Here is a 17,878-nt window from a genome sequence, read left to right as displayed (position 1 = left end):
CGGAGCGCATGTATGTCAATTCCAAAACTTTATGGGTATAAATCTCATAAACTTTTGATGTGAAAGGTGCATTGACATTTCCGAAGTTGTGCTTTAGGTTTTCAATTCCGGAAATTTGTGGGTTTAATGTTGTGTTAAACATTTGACGCCAAAGGTGCATTGACTTTCCTAAAATCTTACATCGGAACATACAACGAGACAAGCCAAATCAACACCCTATCAGACAAGTTAAAGCATGCAGCGAGGTCCAATGAGAGGAAACGTTGTGGCAGTTCATTTGTACAGTCATATCACAATAAAAAATCGACATTTCTTTTTTCACCTACGCGAAAGCAACCATGTCAAGACACTAAAGCCAGCCAAGGTAACTACGTTCTTATTTATTTTTTCTATTTTGACTTTTATTTGCGTGGACAAATTGATCCTCTTCAATTTTTTGTTCTCGTTACCCTACCCGCGAGCTGCCAGAGCCAGCCAGAGCGCATACGTCTTTCTCGTGTTGCCCCGACCACTACGCGGCGCACTTCGGTTTGCTATGGCCGGGTGGATTTTCATCTGGCAGAGTTTTGGACGCTTAGTGGCTAGCAGACGAGAAAAAGAAACAATGGCCGCTCGCCGCCATCAGTGTGGGGACTAGACTGATTGCACCGCGTTCGCTTGAGCGCAGCCTATCCGTTAATTCTTGTCTAGCCGGTGTGGAATACCGAGCAGTACGTGTACGGTTCTCGGTAAATCAAGCGTCTCACGTTTTCTTCGATATTCCTTCGGTAGCCACATTAAGTGCCCAAAGTAGGCATTCGATTGCAGCCAACATTCCTTTGCGTTTCTTCAATTTGGTGCCACCGCCCCACAAGAGGGAAAAAAAAATACATTGTTGCGGCGCAGCGAATTGTCGCATGGTGAAGTTCGATATTGTTACTTCTTTTGCGGAAGGTAATGGGCCACGGGACGCTTCAGTTGCCGAATACTCTTATTATATTATTCCGATACCAACTATACGGACACGCCAGGCGCATTCCTGCCGTCGCCCTCATGTTTCATATGAAGTCCAAGGGCGATAACATCGTGACCGAGCGCCGCATGCTGTATGTACGAGTGAAAGCCTAAGGGAGGGAGGGGGGGGGGGAGGCTCGAATCGGTGAGCCGTCGATGGTGACTGAGTCTTGTGTGTGCAAATGAGGAAAGCGGGGAGCAAGCGCGTCGCGCGCTATACATCGGGGGGAATGGATGGAATAGGGGCGGGATCTAGGATTCTGTGAATCTGTGATTTCGCAACATGTTTATTCGCTTTGTTTTACGCATTATATACAGTGACTTTTTCTTAGATACGTAGATTTATTGGAGACTTATACGTATATTTAAATATCTTGTTTCGAGGTTGTGTATACGTGCATTGAACTTTGTTTGCAATGACACTTTTTTGCCCTTTATCAAGCTATCTTCGCTTTTGTACATTCCATTGTATCTTCGCATTTCTAATGTACGAGGGCGAATCGAATGATAGTGAGCCTACCCACCCCGCGCAATAATGGTTCGGTTCATTATCTGCGAGGCATGCGCAAAACACATAGGCATCTCTCATTTACAAAAGTGATACGCAGGTGTGAGGATAAAGGTTCTTTAAGGCTTTTATACTCTGGGTTGGGCATGGTAGCTGAACAGCGTGTTGCCGTGCAGTTTTTGACAGCTGAAGGCATTTCCCAAAAAGAAATTAATCGCGGTATGGATGCCGTATACGTTGAACATCGCATTTCATTGTCCACTGTGAAGTGTTGGAGCAAACGGCTCAAAGAAGGACGCGAAAGTTGCAAATACGATCCAAGACCGGGCCAAAGCCATCGTGCAATCACCCCCATCAAAATTGCAAAGGTTGATCAGCTGATGAGACAAGAACGGAGGATAAGCATCGTGAACTTGCAGAGCGTGGGAACATCAATCACGGTTCGGTTCACACCATAATTCATAAAATCTCGGTTATCGGCTCTTGTGTGCGCAATGAATGTCCAAGATTTTGAACCACCGCCAGAAGACGGAGAAGTTCGGCGCTGCCTTGACTTACCTGATGCGGTATCACAATGAGGGTGACGACTTCTTTTCTGCAATTGTGATCGGGGACGAACCATGGTGCCACTACTACGAGCCTGGCACACGACGGCAAAGCTTCCAGTGGAAACATTCGAACTCATCAAGGCCAAAGAAAGCAAAGGCCGTCATTTCCGCCGGAATAGTACTGACTTTTTTTTTTCGGTCGTCAGGGGCCATTACTGATAGAATTTGCTAAATCTTGAGAGACTATCGATTGTTTCCGATATGGTGAAACGCCGGAACGGCTGCGTGTCGCATTCACGAACAAACGACGTGAAAAATTGAGTAATGGTGTCTTCTTGCTCCACGACAATACCCGTCCCCACCTCGCTGATGTGGTTAACACAAAACTGGTAAAGTTCAAATGGAAAACGCTGCAACATCCGCCATGCAGCTCAGACCTGTCGCCTTGCGAGTTCCACATTTTGGGGCAACCGAAAAAACAGCTCAAGGGAACCAGATTCGCGTAGGACGATGACGTCAAAGAGTCAGCTACAGAATTTTTGAAACAGCCATCCAAGGAGGTTTATGAGACGGGAATCACGCGACTCGTTTGTCAATGGGACAAACGTATAAATGCTCATGAAGACTATACTTTTAAATAAAGTACCCCGTTTGTCATATATTCGCATTGGCTCACTTTCATTTGATTCGCCTTCATACATCTTGCAGAACTCCTGCTTTGTATACGTGCTCTCTGTTGCGGCTATAATTTCGGTGCAGTTACTCACGATACGCGACCGGTGACTGCTGCTACTGCGTAATACATTGGAACAAATGACAGCATCATTGAGATTTTTCACTGGCCGTTGCATATGTACAAGACTGTAAACACGGTTCTTGAATGACAAAGATATATTACAAAGAATGACTAACATATTTGTCCTCAACTTGTTCATTACCTGGCCTTTACATTTTTCATATCAACCGTATGCACTGCTTTGCTAGCTTCGAACTGATATAGTTGTAAAGTTCGCGTGATGTATTCTTTGCTTATTAAATAGACAAAAAACGTGGCAGCATTGATATCAGTTATTTTGGGCAAAATTTTTGGCACATACGAGTACATTCTTTTATGAAAAAATACATATCTTGCTTGTTTTGATAGTGCGTATCGTTCAAGAATTCGTTTGCAGCATCTTTAGCAATAGCAATGCAATTATTATTCATGCATTTGATCCCTCGACAAATTGTTTAAGAGGAAGCTTTAGCTTGGGCCCAACTCCAACGCGGCCTATTCAAGTACATGTAAAACGCAGAAACGCTTTTCTGAGATAACCCCTGGATCGCTTTGAATGAAATTTGTTGCATTTAAGGTAGAAAGTTAAATTATATTGTCTGTTGGAAGCGGAATTTCGATTTAGGGACTCAATATTGTTCGAAAAATTAGAATGTTCGAAAAAAATAGAAGTACAACGTTTACAATCTAATAGCTCTGCATCAAGAACAGACATTGCGGTTCTGTAAACAGCAAAGCCGACGAATTTCGTATGTCAATTTGTACATTACGTGAATTGGTTACGTCGTGTACAAGGGTACTGCAAAAGGCGTATTTCCATAACACTAAATTCTTTTGAGATTCATGCGTAACATATCAATTTTGTCCACTGTAGATGTACTGCTAGATGAAACTCACAGAATTATGATATCATTTTTAATTGTTGAGTTAGAGTTCTAAACTTGATAATTTCGTTTTCTGAAAATGTCCGATTTTGGCCAATCTTTATTAATAAAGAATTGACAACGTAAATGAAACATTCGAAACCAGCTGTGAATAGTATTTAGGTTTTCCTTTTAAATGCAACAAAGTTCTTCAAATTTGGTGCAACGGTTGCCGAGGAAAACGAATTCCTCTTCTAGATTTATTTAGATCGCAGCGCCCGAGCTAAATTTGCAGGGACAACATGGCCACAATTATTACAGTACCGGGGTAGTTGGAGAAGTATGGGAGAGGCCTTTGCTCTGCAGTGGGCGTAACCAGGATGATGATGATGATGATGATGATGATGATGATGAGCCGAGCTAAACCTTCTTCTTAAGGAGGAGGCTGAGTTGCAACTTGAGCCCCCCCGAACGAAATTTCTGGCTACGTCACTGCTCACAAATGATACGCATAACAAGCAAAATGCACTTCGATCCAGCCCAATACAAAGACACATGAACTGCCAAAATAATTAGCTATGAGCAATACACGTGCAAAAAAAGAAAAGCTAAAGTACCAGCCCAGAAAAACAGTCTCATAAACCATATGACACACAGTGGGCAAAAAAAAATGCACATAGCAATTAGGGCAAGTTAATCAAGAACTAAGATCATTTTTAAATTTTCATGTGGTCTTACACTCTTATTTCTAAGGGCAACAAGTTCCAAATGAAATGAGAGAAAAAAAATTAAATATGAGTATGAATGTCATCAGGTATCATGCACTCTTTAGTAAGACTGAATTCATTTTTGATAAAGGCTGTCAAATTGTACTTTCCTGCAGTTATCGCATTTGCGTCGACAGCCTTTTCTCTCAGTCTTGTCAAAGGAGATGGCTGTCGGAGGTGCGGCTACTGAGAGTTTCTGCTGCCTCGCTCCCCTTTCCCCAACGCATGTACTACCCACGCGCGCAGGACGGACAGGCTACTTGAACTCACGTAGACTAGGTATCTGTCGCTGTTGTGGTAGTCGAGTCCGACGCGGAGCGAAAGGATTGCGTCCAGGCCCAACTCCCGGATGACGTTGCCCAGGATGAAGAAGGTTCGGAACACCGCCGTCCGGTTCAGAGTGGGCCAGCGTCCGAGATCGAAGTACTTGATGAGGTCTTCCAGGGGCTTGGCACCCCTGCTGTTGCGGAGGTCTGCATCGAGGTGGCATGTACCGGCACGTTGCCATCCTAAAGCTGTGGCTGTTAGCAAAAAGTGCCAGTGCTGAGCCTATAGACATGTACGCGCGGGGATGGACGTTGATCGTGGCCGCAGAGCTGGAAACTGCCGAGATGTCACATTTGGAGAGCGATCAATGTGACTGATTATATCCTCAAACTGGTGAACTTAAGTTTGCCAACGCGGAATTCGAGACCATATGTGTGCAGATTGTTGATGGCGTGGGCGAAAAATGAGCAACATAGGGGTTGCGCCTCGGTGATAAGGCGCGGACGTGCTCCGAGTGATAGGAATGTAGAGGCGAGGAGGAACTCACCGATGTTGATGCAGCCTTGGTAGAGAGCGGAGGCCTTCTGCGTGGCCGTCTGGTCGCGGTACGATATCACTGTGTTGTTCAGGATTTCTGCGTATGACGAGTGAGCGCACGTTCTGTACATAAAAGCTGAGTACACAAAACCCCGTTCGCTAGTCTGACGTTTTCGCGTTGAATACCGCGTCTTTCAAAAGTTAAGCAGAGTTAACAATAACTGATTTGATGCCCTGCAGAGGAAAATACGGGACGAGTTTTGGAGTGCATTGAATAATTCCAGTACGTACAGGGGAAATGAGCACCAGGGGTTCCACGTCGTCGTCTGACCGGAAGCAGGGGAATTGCAGTCACAACGAAGTGGCACCAGTTACTGAGCGAATACAGATCAGATAAGTTCTGCTTAATAGCTTTCAGTCATTAACTAAGGATGATTCACTAAGGATCCTTAAGGATAACACTTACGCGTAAAATGTAAGGGCGAAAACTGCATCAGTTGGTGACACTTTGTTCTTTGCGAGAGGTGTCATGCCATTGTTGTCACACCAGCAGCGCCCGTGACTTTATGGAGTAGTTATACGTGAATAGCAACCATTTGTAGTAATTAGAGAAAATGAAGCAAGCGAAAACACATCGGCAACCTAACTGTTACGTTTAAATGAAAGCTGCAAATTGTAAGGTAAAGGGTAAATGAAAGTGGGCGAAAAGTTAACTCGAAAGCGGCGGGAACGGAACCCACACCTTCCGCATTGCGAGTGTAGTGCTTTACCAGTTGAGCTACCGCGGCGGGCATCCTCACGTCCGATTTCTTGAGTATTTTGCGTTACGTGTACAAGATCGCCTTATGAGTGACGCTGGCTAAGAAGTTTAGGGCTAATCGGCGTGTTTGTAAGGTTTATTTATTTATTTATTTTATTTATTGAGTACTTGCATCGCCTTGGAAGGCATCACAGCAGTGGGGTAAATACATATATTCATCAATTGACACTCATTTCAACACACAAAGCGCGGTAAAACTTTTCATTACATTGTATACCAACAATATTTCACGGGAGAGCATTCTACTCCCTAGTGGTCCTATAAAAAAATTCATAACGCAAGGAGTCACCTTTAAAAGGAAATTCATGGAGTTTCAAGGCATGGTCTCTTCTACGTGAAATATACGATGGTAACGTAATGTTTTGTTCCTGTCAATGCCTATTTTAGAATAGTAAACACTGTGAAAAAATTTGAGTCTGAGGCACTTTGTTCTGTCCTTTAGATCTTGCCAATGAAGTCTGCGCTTGCCTTCGGTAATACTGAGGTTTTTGTCGTAATTTCCAAGAACGAATCGAACCGCCCTTTATTGAATTTTTTCACGTAAATCGACTATCTGACACGTATAAGGATCCCAGCAGATACAAGCGTACCCAAGTACCGAACGTACGTGAGTAAGATACAGCCGTTGTTTCAATTTACTAGGTAATTGGCCAAAATTTCGACGGAGGAAGTCCAACTTTTGTGCCGCCTTCCTTCTTACCTCCTGTACATGCCTGTTCCGCCTTAAATCCGAGGTAAACCAAACTCCCAAGTATTTACATTCCGTAACCATGCTTAGAGTAACGCTATTTAATTTGTACTCGTATGTCTTTTATGAATGTTTCATTGTAAATGTGATGTTTAAACATTTTGAAGCGTTAAGTGACATTTCCCATTTCGCACACCAAGTTGAAAGTTTATCTAAATATCTCTAAACATCACTATCAATAACCCCATATACTACGCAGTCGTCTGCAAACGTTCTGAAAGATGACGTAACACCACTAGCGATATAATTTATATATAATAAAGATAAGGGGGGCCCCAACACAGAGCCTTGGGGTACTCCAGAGGTCACTGTAGCAAGATCAGAGGAGATGCCATTGAGAACCACAGATTGTTGTCTGTGTGAAAGATATTCAGATATCCATGCAATTACCTTTTTGTGCAACTTGTAGGCGTGTAATTCGCTAATAAGTAGGTCATGAGCCACCACGTCAAATGCTTTACGAAAATCTAGAAAGATGCAATCAATTATCTGCCTTTTGTCTATTGCTTGGGCCAAATCGTGAGCGAATTCTACAAGCTGCGTAGTACAAGAATAACCCTGCCGAAATCCATGTTGGTTTGCATTTAATAGATTATGTTTAACTAGATGTGACATAATGCAACTATATATAACGTGTTCCATTATTTTACATGTTATACTAGTCAAACACACTAGCCTGTAGTTCTCAATGCAGTTTTTAGGCCCACTTTTGTATACAGGCACAACATTTGCCAATTTCCAGTCGGTAGGTACGGCACCCATGTCTAAACATTTTTGGAAATGACGGCGTAAATACGGGCATAACGATTCACAACAACTACTAAGCATTGCTGCTTCTATATCGTCTGGTCCATTCGCCTTTCTGGGAGAAACATTTGCTAATAGCTTGCGTATACCTTCCAAAGCAAACTCAACTTCGGTCATTTCTTCATTGCATAGCGAAACATCGACATTTACAACCCGAAACTGGCGATTACTAAATATGGAAGAAAAATAACTACCAAATGCTTCAACTTTGCACTTGTCATCATCGAGTACCGTGCCCAAGTATTCAAGAGGAGGGACAGAATTGTCGTTCTGTCCATTACGCCGAATATACTTCCAAAATTCCCTGGGATCTTCTACCCACCGTTCCCCAAGACGAGCAAAATAAGATTCCTTAGCCGATTTGGCTGAATTCTTTGGCTGAAAGGTTGCGACTTACAAAAAGTTAGCCCCTCGGACCCCAATGTTATGCGCTTGGTGCATAGCGGGGGCCTCAAATTAGTGTCAAATTTTCAGGCATCTTTTTTTCTTCTCCTTCTTCGTCTTCGCAGCAGCTGCAGCAGCCGCCTGTTATTATGACCTCTGCCGGACACGGCCTCTTCCAGCGATCTCCAATTGTCCCTGTTTTACGGTAGTTGATTTACTAGTAGCATTTAGTAGCAATTTACTTTACTAGAAACTTACTATAGCAGCTTTACCAGTCTCTAATTTGGCATTCTTGATGCCCCGAGGTACAGCACACACGGGTTCATCGGCCAATTGCCAGCACCTAAGCTCACATAGCACGTGAGGCCTATACGATCAAGAAGGACGTTCCGCAACCGCAGGGCCGTCCGTGAACGGCGCCGGCTAACGCTCCCAGGGCTAATCCCAGGAGAGTCGGGTCCCCGAGCAAACTGGCTCATAGACGTGGTATACGCATGAACTCCCGCGGTACACAGTCGGTGGTATGCAGCCGCGCTCACCGCTGATCTCGTTCTCGACGCGGCGGTGCACATCGGACAGGCTGCTGTAGACCACGTCCTCGTGAGGCACGCGAGCCGCCTTCATCCAGCCGCCGCAGATGAACTCGTAGAAGTCCTCGCAGGGCTCCATGAACGAGATCAGGCTCGAGCGCATCATGGAGCCTGCGTGATGGTCACCCGCGTGAAGGCGAGAGGCGAAGCAGCGCAGATGTCAGGCGTGGCTTTCATTACAGTGTGCGAGGGCGCCGCCAATGCCTATCTCTCTCCAAAGAATAATGGAGCTCGAAGGGGGGGGGATCTGGCCTGCGCATGGAGTCCTTGTTTTCAGAGTGGTATTTGTGCGTGCATGGTAGTGCAGCCGTTTCCTAATGAATCATTCGCTGAAGATAGCACTTGTGTTGCTGCTCTTCGGTTTATGTGGTATTGCACTATAAACATCCGAAAACGGCGCACCGTCGAGAAGGAGCATGACGCCACCTTTACTGGAAATTACGTTCGCGGAATCGTGGATGATCAGTGAAGAACATCCGTGGCAAAGAAGAAGCTTTAAGCGTAAAAAACGGACATATTAACACGCGTTCGATTGTAGTTTTTCTTTTTTTTTTTGCGGTGGCCATTTTTGCATCAGCGGATCCCTGTTAAGAAGTTATCGCTGGGCGCAAGGCGCGTCAAGGTATGTCTGAAAATTTCTGTATTTTGTCGCCTGTCTTATGAGGAAAGACGCGATATCGGCGCGACACCGCACTCTCACTAGAGGCAAACGATCAACCGATTTACATTGAATTTGTCCTGGAAACATCATCGATGGGCCATGGTCCTCAAGCTCTAACACAAAATTACCGACCGAAATAGTCTGAGGGAAACCATTTGAATGACTCGTGCATTGTGCACACCGTGAGCTATAGAAGGCTATGCGCAGTGCTAGGGCAGTGTTCCCGTTAAAAATAAAGGCGCATGCAGGGCCTAATCCACACGCGTGTTTACGGTTGGATACCTTTCTTTCTCGATCGAGTCGATCAGAAAGACAAGACAGAGGAAGCAAGAAGGCAACGAAGGGCACAGGAGGGTAGGGCTAGACAGGCATGCGAAACGACGCCCATCCCGCTTCAGGGAATTCGCTACTTGACGAAAAGCAGGATGTTAAAAGGGAAAAGTGATGATGGACCGTTTTGCATCCATTTGAAAAACGGAGTAGAGAATGCGGTGCCTGCAGTGAGTTTTGCTTTCTAGGCTTGCACCGTGGTGAGACGGGCCTCTGAAGTGACTTGGCTATTTCCCTCACTTTAAGGAAACTTCAGGTGCTCGAAATTATACCGGAGTCCGACTGTACTACGGTGTGCCTCATAATTAAATCGTTTTTCTTTTTTTTGACACGTTACACCCGAGAACTGAATTGATTTTATTTTCCCTCGTTTGCCGAAGCACTCGCCCATTACGTCTGTTTCCGGCGATGACAAGCAAGCGTGGAATGTTGCTGTCAGTGCTGGAGAATCGTCACGCCACAGAAATGAAAAGTGTCCAGGAGACGTCGCTCTCACCGTAGTCTCGGCAGTCTTCGGACTCGCAGGTCAGCGACACGTTGCTATACGGGTTGTATGGGCCTTCCACGCGCGGGCAATCTGCGGAGAGAAAGAAAGGCAGCAGGTTGCAAGGCACTGTTACGCCACTCTTCAACGATCTCTCACTAAGAGCAGCCCTGCTTTGTGGAAACACTGTTCGTCTGCTTGCTTCCGTACCAATACAAGAGCGGAATGTAACGCTACATGCCAACGGCAAAGAGGTGTAGTGTAACGTGCCCTCTACTGTAGTACTTACGGTACGTTAGGGGTATCTACGTTGTAGAAATCCCATACGGCAAACTTTGCGTACTGCTTGGAACGCTTTTCCCCCCAATCTTGCGGAGTTAGCCAAGCATGCCAAAAGTCTGAACCATAATATATATATATATATATATATATATATATATATATATATATATATATATATATATATATATCATCATCATCATCATCAGCCTAGTTACGCCCACTGCAGGGCAAAGGCCTCTCCCATACTTCTCCAACTACCCCGGTCATGTACTAATTGTGGCCATCTTGTCTCTGCAAACGTCTTAATGTCATCCGCCCACCTAACTTTCTGCCGCCCCCTGCTACGCATCCCTTCCCTTGGAATCCAGTCCGTAACCCTCAGTGACCATCGGTTATCTTCCCTCCTCATTACATGTCCGGCCCATGCCCATTTCTTTTTCTTGATTTCAACTAAGATGTCGTTTACCCGCGTTTGTTGCCTCACCCAATCTGCTCTTTTCTTATCCCTTAACGTCACACCCATCATTCTTCTTTCCATAGCTCGTTGCGTCGTCCTCAATTTCAGCAGAACCCTTTTCGTAAGCCTCCAGGTTTCTGCCCCATATGTGAGTACTGGTAACACACAGCTGTTATACACTTTCCTTTTGAGGGATAGTGGCAACCTGCTGTTCATGATTTGAGAATGCCTGCCAAACGCACCCCAGCCCATTCTTATTCTTCTGGTTATTTCAGTCTCATGATCCGGATCCGTGGTCACTACCTGCCCTAAGTAGATATATTCCCTTACCCCTTCCAGTGCTTCGCTACCTATCGTAAACTGCTGTTCTCTTCCGAGCCTGTTAAACATTACTTTAGTTTTCTGCAGATTAATTTTCAGACCCACCCTTCTGCTTTGCCTCTCCAGGTCAGTGAGCATGCATTGCAATTGGTCTCCTGAGTTACTAAGCAAGGCAATATCATCAGCGAATCGCAAGTTGCTAAGGTATTCTCCATCAACTTTTATCCCCAATTCTTCCCACTCCAGGCCTCTGAATACCCCCTGTAAACATGCTGTGAATAGCATTGGAGATATCGTATCTCCCTGTCTGACGCCTTTCTTTATAGGGATTTTGTTGCTTTCTTTGTGGAGGACTACGGTGGCTGTGGAGCCGCTATAGATATCTTCCAGTATCTTTACATATGGCTCATCTACACCCTGATTCCGTAATGCCTCCATGACTGCTGAGGTTTCGACTGAATCAAACGCTTTCTCGTAATCAATGAAAGCTATATATAAGGGTTTGTTATATTCTGCACATTTCTCTATCACTTGATTGATAGTGTGAATATGGTCTATTGTTGAGTAGCCTTTACGGAATCCTGCCTGGTCCTTTGGTTGACAGAAGTCTAAGGTGTTCCTGATTCTATTTGCGATTACCTTAGTAAATACTTTGTAGGCAACAGACAGTAAGCTGATCGGTCTATAATTTTTCAAGTCTGTGGCGTCCCCTTTCTTATGGATTAGGATTATGTTAGCGTTCTTCCAAGATTCCGGTACGCTCGAGGTTATGAGGCATTGCGTATACAGGGTGGCCAGTTTCTCTAGAACAATCTGACCACCATCCTTCAACAAATCTGCTGTTACCTGATCCTCCCCAGCTGCCTTCCCCCTTTGCATAGCTCCTAAGGCTTTCTTTACTTCTTCTGGCGTTACCTGTGGGATTTCGAATTCCTCTAGGCTATTCTCTCTTGCACTATCGTCGTGGGTGCCACTGGTACTGTATAAATCTCTATAGAACTCCTCAGCCACTTGAACTATCTCATCCATATTAGTAACGATATTGCCGGCTTTGTCTCTTAACTCACACATCTGATTCTTGCCTATTCCTAGTTTCTTCTTCACTGTTTTTAGGCTTCCTCCGTTCCTGAGAGCCTGTTCAATTCTATCCATATTATAGTTCCTGATGTCCGCTGTCTTACGCTTGTTGATTAACTTAGAAAGTTCTGCCAGTTCTATTCTAGCTGTAGGGTTAGAGGCTTTCATACATTGGCGTTTCTTGATCAGATCTTTCGTCTCCTGCGATAGCTTACTGGTTTCCTGTCTAACGGAGTTACCACCGACTTCTATTGCGCACTCCTTAATGGTTCCCATGAGATAGTCGTTCATTGCTTCAACACTAAGGTCCTCTTCCTGAGTTAAAGCCGAATACCTGTTCTGTAGCTTGATCCGGAATTCCTCTAGTTTCCCTCTTACCGCTAACTCATTGATTGCCTTCTTGTGTACCAGTTTCTTCCGTTCCCTCCTCAAGTCTAGGCTAATTCGAGTTCTTACCATCCTATGGTCACTGCAGCGTACCTTGCCGAGCACGTCTACATCTTGTATGATGCCAGGGTTCGCGCAGAGTATGAAGTCGATTTCATTTCTAGTCTCACCATTCGGGCTCCTCCACGTCCACTTTCGACTAACCCGCTTGCGGAAAAAGGTGTTCATTATCCGCATATTATTCTGTTCTGCAAACTCTACTAATAATTCTCCTCTGCTATTCCTAGAGCCTATGCCATATTCCCCCACTGACTTGTCTCCAGCCTGCTTCTTGCCTACCCTGGCATTGAAGTCGCCCATCAGTATAGTGTATTTTGTTTTGACTTTACCCATCGCCGATTCCACGTCTTCATAAAAGCTTTCGACTTCCTGGTCATCATGACTGCATGTAGGGGCATAGACTTGTACCACCTTCAATTTGTACCTCTTATTAAGTTTCACAACAAGACCTGCCACCCTCTCGTTAATGCTATAGAATTCCTGTATGTTACCAGCTATTTCCTTATTAATCAGGAATCCGACTCCTAGTTCTCGTCTCTCCGCTAAGCCCCGGTAACACAGTACATGCCCGCTTTTTAGCACTGTATATGCTTCTTTTGTCCTCCTAACCTCACTGAGCCCTATTATATCCCATTTACTACCCTCTAATTCCTCCAATAACACTGCTAGACTCGTCTCACTAGATAGCGTTCTAACGTTAAACGTTGCCAGGTTCAAATTCCAATGGCGGCCTGTCCGGAGCCAGGTATTCTTAGCACCCTCTGCAGCGTTACAGATCTGACCGCCGCCGTGGCCAGTTGGTTCGCGGCTGCTGGGGACTGAGGGCCGGGGTTTGATTGTTGTATTCATTATATATATATATATTGATATATATATATATATATATATATATATATATATATATATATATATATATAGACGGTGTGAGTAAACAACACACCGATCTGGCAACTTATACCGGCAAGTGCTTCTTGATTTACTTTCTCGCAAAATTGCGAATAATTCTGCAAAGCCACGACATGTATGCTGAGCAAGAGCATACTCTGATTCCAGACCATGCTAGCCTGAACGAGCGCAAACCACCCAAACCGCGAATGCGCAAGGCTATTTTGAACGTCTCACGGCAGAATGTGGAAGTGCGAAAGAAGCATGCCCACGTGATCAGGATTTGAAGTAGGACAGGGTGCACTCACCTTCTCGCCCGGAGAAACACTTGAGCAGTATGACGACCATGACGATAAGCGTGATGACGATCAGGACGGCCACGATGGTCACGCACGTGTTCAGAAAGCTGTCTGGCTGCGTCTGCACATCGCTGCATGGAGGAGGTATAGCGGAATCAAAGCGGGGTGCGGCGCAGTCACCATGGCCTCCGAGATGGGAGGGGCGTATTTTCCAGTTTCAGAGGCAATCTGAAGGTCCAGCTGGGGACTTAAGATACCGCTAACCAGTGGCGTAGCTACGTCGTCTGGCACCCGGGGCCCATAGGTCTTCTGTCACCCCTCCCCCCCCCCCCCCGGGTTTAGCCGGCGGAAAGAGGGGTGTCTTCAGACGTAATGCGCATAAGATTTAGGAACAACACCGGATTACCCATTACCCTTCGACATGCTGCGGTGTGACTTAACGGCAACGTTGACGACGCCGTCCTGTGCTGTGCGTTTGTTCTATCTTCTCCATTTTTAATATCAAAGTGCCCAAGTGAATTTCACGAAAATGAACTCTCCATTAAGCGTCGTCTCCAACTGCTCTAGCACACAGCCGTGTTTCTCCGTTTCTATTTTATTCAGCATTCTACTGTGCACTGAATATGTCTGTCTGAAACAGAACAGCGCGGATTTAACGGGGACAAGGAGGGAGACACGACACGGACGAGTGCTGACTTGCAACTGAAGTTTATGGCTTGGAACGACGAATATATAACACAGATCCAACCAACAAGAGAAACAAAAAAAAATACATATATTCACAGTGAATCATACATGCCGCACTGAGCAAGGGAGATAACTACAAGCATCATATCCCCCCGCTAAACATGCCAGTTCTTTGGACGTAATCGATAAGGAGGGGCTACTGACGCATGCGTCTTTTGACCAGGCGATGTGCGCTGCTTCGATGATTTCAGGCGTTAGTTGGTTGCTATGTTTACTTCGAACTTGCGTTCGAGTGAAGTCAGGGTGGCAAGCCTTGCTGTCGCAGTCTCTACAGTGGATGCCAAGATGGCCTTTTACAGTGTTAAGCACATTGTTGTTGTGCTCCTTCAGGTGTTCATAAAGGCATCTCCCCGCTTGACCGACATAAAGCCTGCCACATGACAAGGGAATGGCGTAGACAGCTCTCTCTTTACAAGAGACGAATTGATTTTCATGTTTGATGTTGCACTCCCTTGGAACGAAATCGGTAATAACCATTTTGCACATCTTCCCAAGCTTATTCGGAGCCGAGAAAACTACTTTGACACATGCTATGTTAGCTATCTTTTTTATTCTATGGGAGACATGATGAATATAAGGCACTGCAGTCGTTTTCTCTTTTTCCTTTCCTGTCATCGAATCTACTCGTTGTCCTTTTCTGTTTTTACTCAAACTACTGAGGATAGTTTCTCACACTGACACTGTAGTGCCTTATAGTGCCACTGCAGTGCTTTGTATTCATCATGTCTCCCATAGAATAAAAAAGATAGCTCATAGAACATGTGTCAATGTAGTTTTCTCGGCTGCGGATAAGCTTGGGAAGATGTGCAAAATGGTTCATACCGATTTCGTTTCAAGACAGAGTGCAACATCAAACATGAAAATCAATTCGTCTCCTGTAAAGAGGGAGTTGTCTACGCCATTCCCTTGTCATGTGGCAGGCTTAAATGTCGGTCAAGCGGGGAGATGCCTTTATGAACGCCTGAAGGAGCACAAGAACAATGTGCATAACACTGTAAAAGGCCATCTCGGCATCCACTGTAGAGACTGCGACAGCAAGGCTTGCCACCCTGACTTCGCTCGAACACAAGTTTTAAGTAAAGATAGCAACCAACTAACGCGTGAAATCATCGAAGCAGCGCACATCGCCAGGTCAAAATACGCATGCGTCAGTAGCCCCTCGTTATCGATTACGTCCAAAGAACTGGCATTCTCAGCGGAGGGTATATGATGATTACAGTTATCTCCCTTGATCAGTGCGGCATGTATGATTGACTGTGAATGTATATGTTTTTTGGTTTCTCTTGTTGGTTGGATCTGTGTTATGTATTCGTCGTTCCAAGCAATGAACTTCAGTTGCAAGTCAGCGCTCGTCCGTTTCGTGTCTCCCTCCTTGTCCCCGTTTAAATACGAGCTGTTCTGTTTCAAACATGGCTTACCAACTCGCCCAAACGTCCTTTTTAGTGAATATGCCATTTTAGTATTAAAACTTCCACGCGTGAGTCCCCTCCCTTCTTACGTGTGAATGAATGAATAAACGTAGAATCAATGTATGAGTGAGATAAAATTAACATTCAGGGCCTGCCGGGAAACCGGAATGTCACGCCGTGGTAAATCGTCCCGTTGGAGAGATTTATTGAAAGGAAAGAACAAGTGCATATAAGTGCTCCGTACTGCGACTTCCACACAAAACATGAACGTGAATGTGTTATATGACTTACAGGTGTGCAGTTGTATGCCCCACGTCTGCGGGTCTTCCTTTGCTAGAAGGAAAGAGGGACCCGCAATGGGTGGTTAGTTATTCGATGCAGAAAAATTCAACTCAGGCACTTCAAGCCACTGCTAATTTATTGACGTACTAGCAGTACTCTACAGAGCCGCGAAGCTAGTCTTTCCTCAAGCGGAATAAGGCTTTTCGCAGCTTCGTTTCTTTAGCTCAGTACATTTGCATTAGCAAATAGCGTTTAATTAAGGCTTATGTCAGCAAGGAGTCAAGAACGTCCTCGAACTTGTCCACAATGACATCATGAATTTCGACTTCCCACAAATGGGGAAGGTAAATTGTCTATTAGTAACGAAGGAGTAGGTTGTATTCCAAAGAAAGACTCCACGTAAGAAGTTTAAAAAAAAACATATATATCTGACGTGCCAAAAGGACTCGAATGCGAGAAAAAACACATTGGAATCTGTGACGTCTGAATGACGTACGGCGACGAGACTCCGGCGCGGAAGCGAAACTTTGAATTCCTTCTCTCCGTTAATTAATGACGACCAGCTCATATTCCATCTAGTGAAAAACAAATATATCGTTTCGAAAGAGTTCACCAGTGTGAACTGATTTAGTGTTGCTTCTTTAGTGACCCTTAAATGCAGCTTTGGCCACATTTTCATGTCCACGTGAAGATGGAAACTTCATTGCGGGTAAGTGGGCACAGTTATGGGCAACGCCTTGAATTCACCATAATCAGCTCAAAGGGCTTTCACCAACAAACTCGCCCCACCGTCGAGACCCTGCTGCAATAACGACGACGCGCGAGCGGTTCGGGCTGCTGCCATTTTTTTTTTTCACGCGCGATGAAATTCGTTAGAAGCGGCTCTGCTCGTTCAGCGAAGAGTGTACGTTGGCAGTGTTAATTCATATACTTACTCCTCCTTGAATCCTGGTTGAGGTGGTGGGCTGCACAGGTAAGAAAGTGAAGGTAATCAAAAGCGGAATAGTCACGGGCACGATGATTGAACACCGTATCGCGCACGTGGTATACTGTGCGCTAATTTAATAACAGCAGGAGTAGTTCTTGCTCGGCTAGTTGGTGAAACACAGCAGTCGCGAAGAGGGGGTCGCACTTTGGGCACGCAACGCAGAGACGGACCGACAAGGTGAGTGCCGCTGTCAAACTGGCATAATTATTAAAACAGTTGGCAGTGGCGCTCCCGTGGTCCGTGCTGTGTGCACGCGCGTCAGTTTATTCTTTTGGTTCTGATAGCGACGAGAATATACTCATAACGTGCATTTGCACTGGCCACGGTTTCTCTCCTGCCATATCCTTTTGCACACCAAGTCGAGATGCCATTTCTTGCCTAAGCATCTTGCATGACATCGTCGGCGCGGAGTTGCTTCCTCGATACCACTGTCCGTTTCGTTGACAGTGTTTACATCAGAGATCAAAGTGACGACCCGAGTCTTCGATACAGTAGCGCATATAATAAGTGGCGACCCACTAAGATGACCCCTATGTGGTTCTGCGCCCACAACTTGGGCGCACCAGGCGGCCTAGAAAGTTGAGCGACAACGGCAACGCCTT

At 45.3% G+C, this 17,878-nt stretch overlaps 1 protein-coding gene across 5 annotated transcripts in view; it reads right to left on the bottom strand.

The window, feature by feature from the left end:
• The window catches only part of LOC142576414 (neprilysin-1-like), an 85,093-nt gene that overhangs the window by 60,981 nt on the left and 6,234 nt on the right, over positions 1 to 17,878 (bottom strand). For 2 of the 5 annotated variants that reach the window (XM_075686543.1, XM_075686541.1), the window contains exons 3-9: positions 17,224 to 17,253; positions 16,298 to 16,339; positions 13,860 to 13,981; positions 10,095 to 10,175; positions 8,557 to 8,718; positions 5,269 to 5,355; positions 4,725 to 4,927 (exon numbers count right to left, since the gene is read on the bottom strand). In XM_075686543.1, coding sequence (XP_075542658.1) covers positions 4,725 to 4,927; positions 5,269 to 5,355; positions 8,557 to 8,718; positions 10,095 to 10,175; positions 13,860 to 13,981; positions 16,298 to 16,339; positions 17,224 to 17,253 — 727 coding nt within the window. The remainder of the gene's footprint in view (positions 1 to 4,724; positions 4,928 to 5,268; positions 5,356 to 8,556; positions 8,719 to 10,094; positions 10,176 to 13,859; positions 13,982 to 16,297; positions 16,340 to 17,223; positions 17,254 to 17,878) is intronic. The other 3 variants (XM_075686544.1, XM_075686545.1, XM_075686542.1) reach the window with 3 other exon arrangements.

Source organism: Dermacentor variabilis, chromosome 3 (assembly GCF_050947875.1).
Source record: "Dermacentor variabilis isolate Ectoservices chromosome 3, ASM5094787v1, whole genome shotgun sequence".
NCBI lineage: Eukaryota > Metazoa > Arthropoda > Arachnida > Ixodida > Ixodidae > Dermacentor > Dermacentor variabilis.
This window is presented reverse-complemented; position numbering and strand designations above follow the sequence as displayed.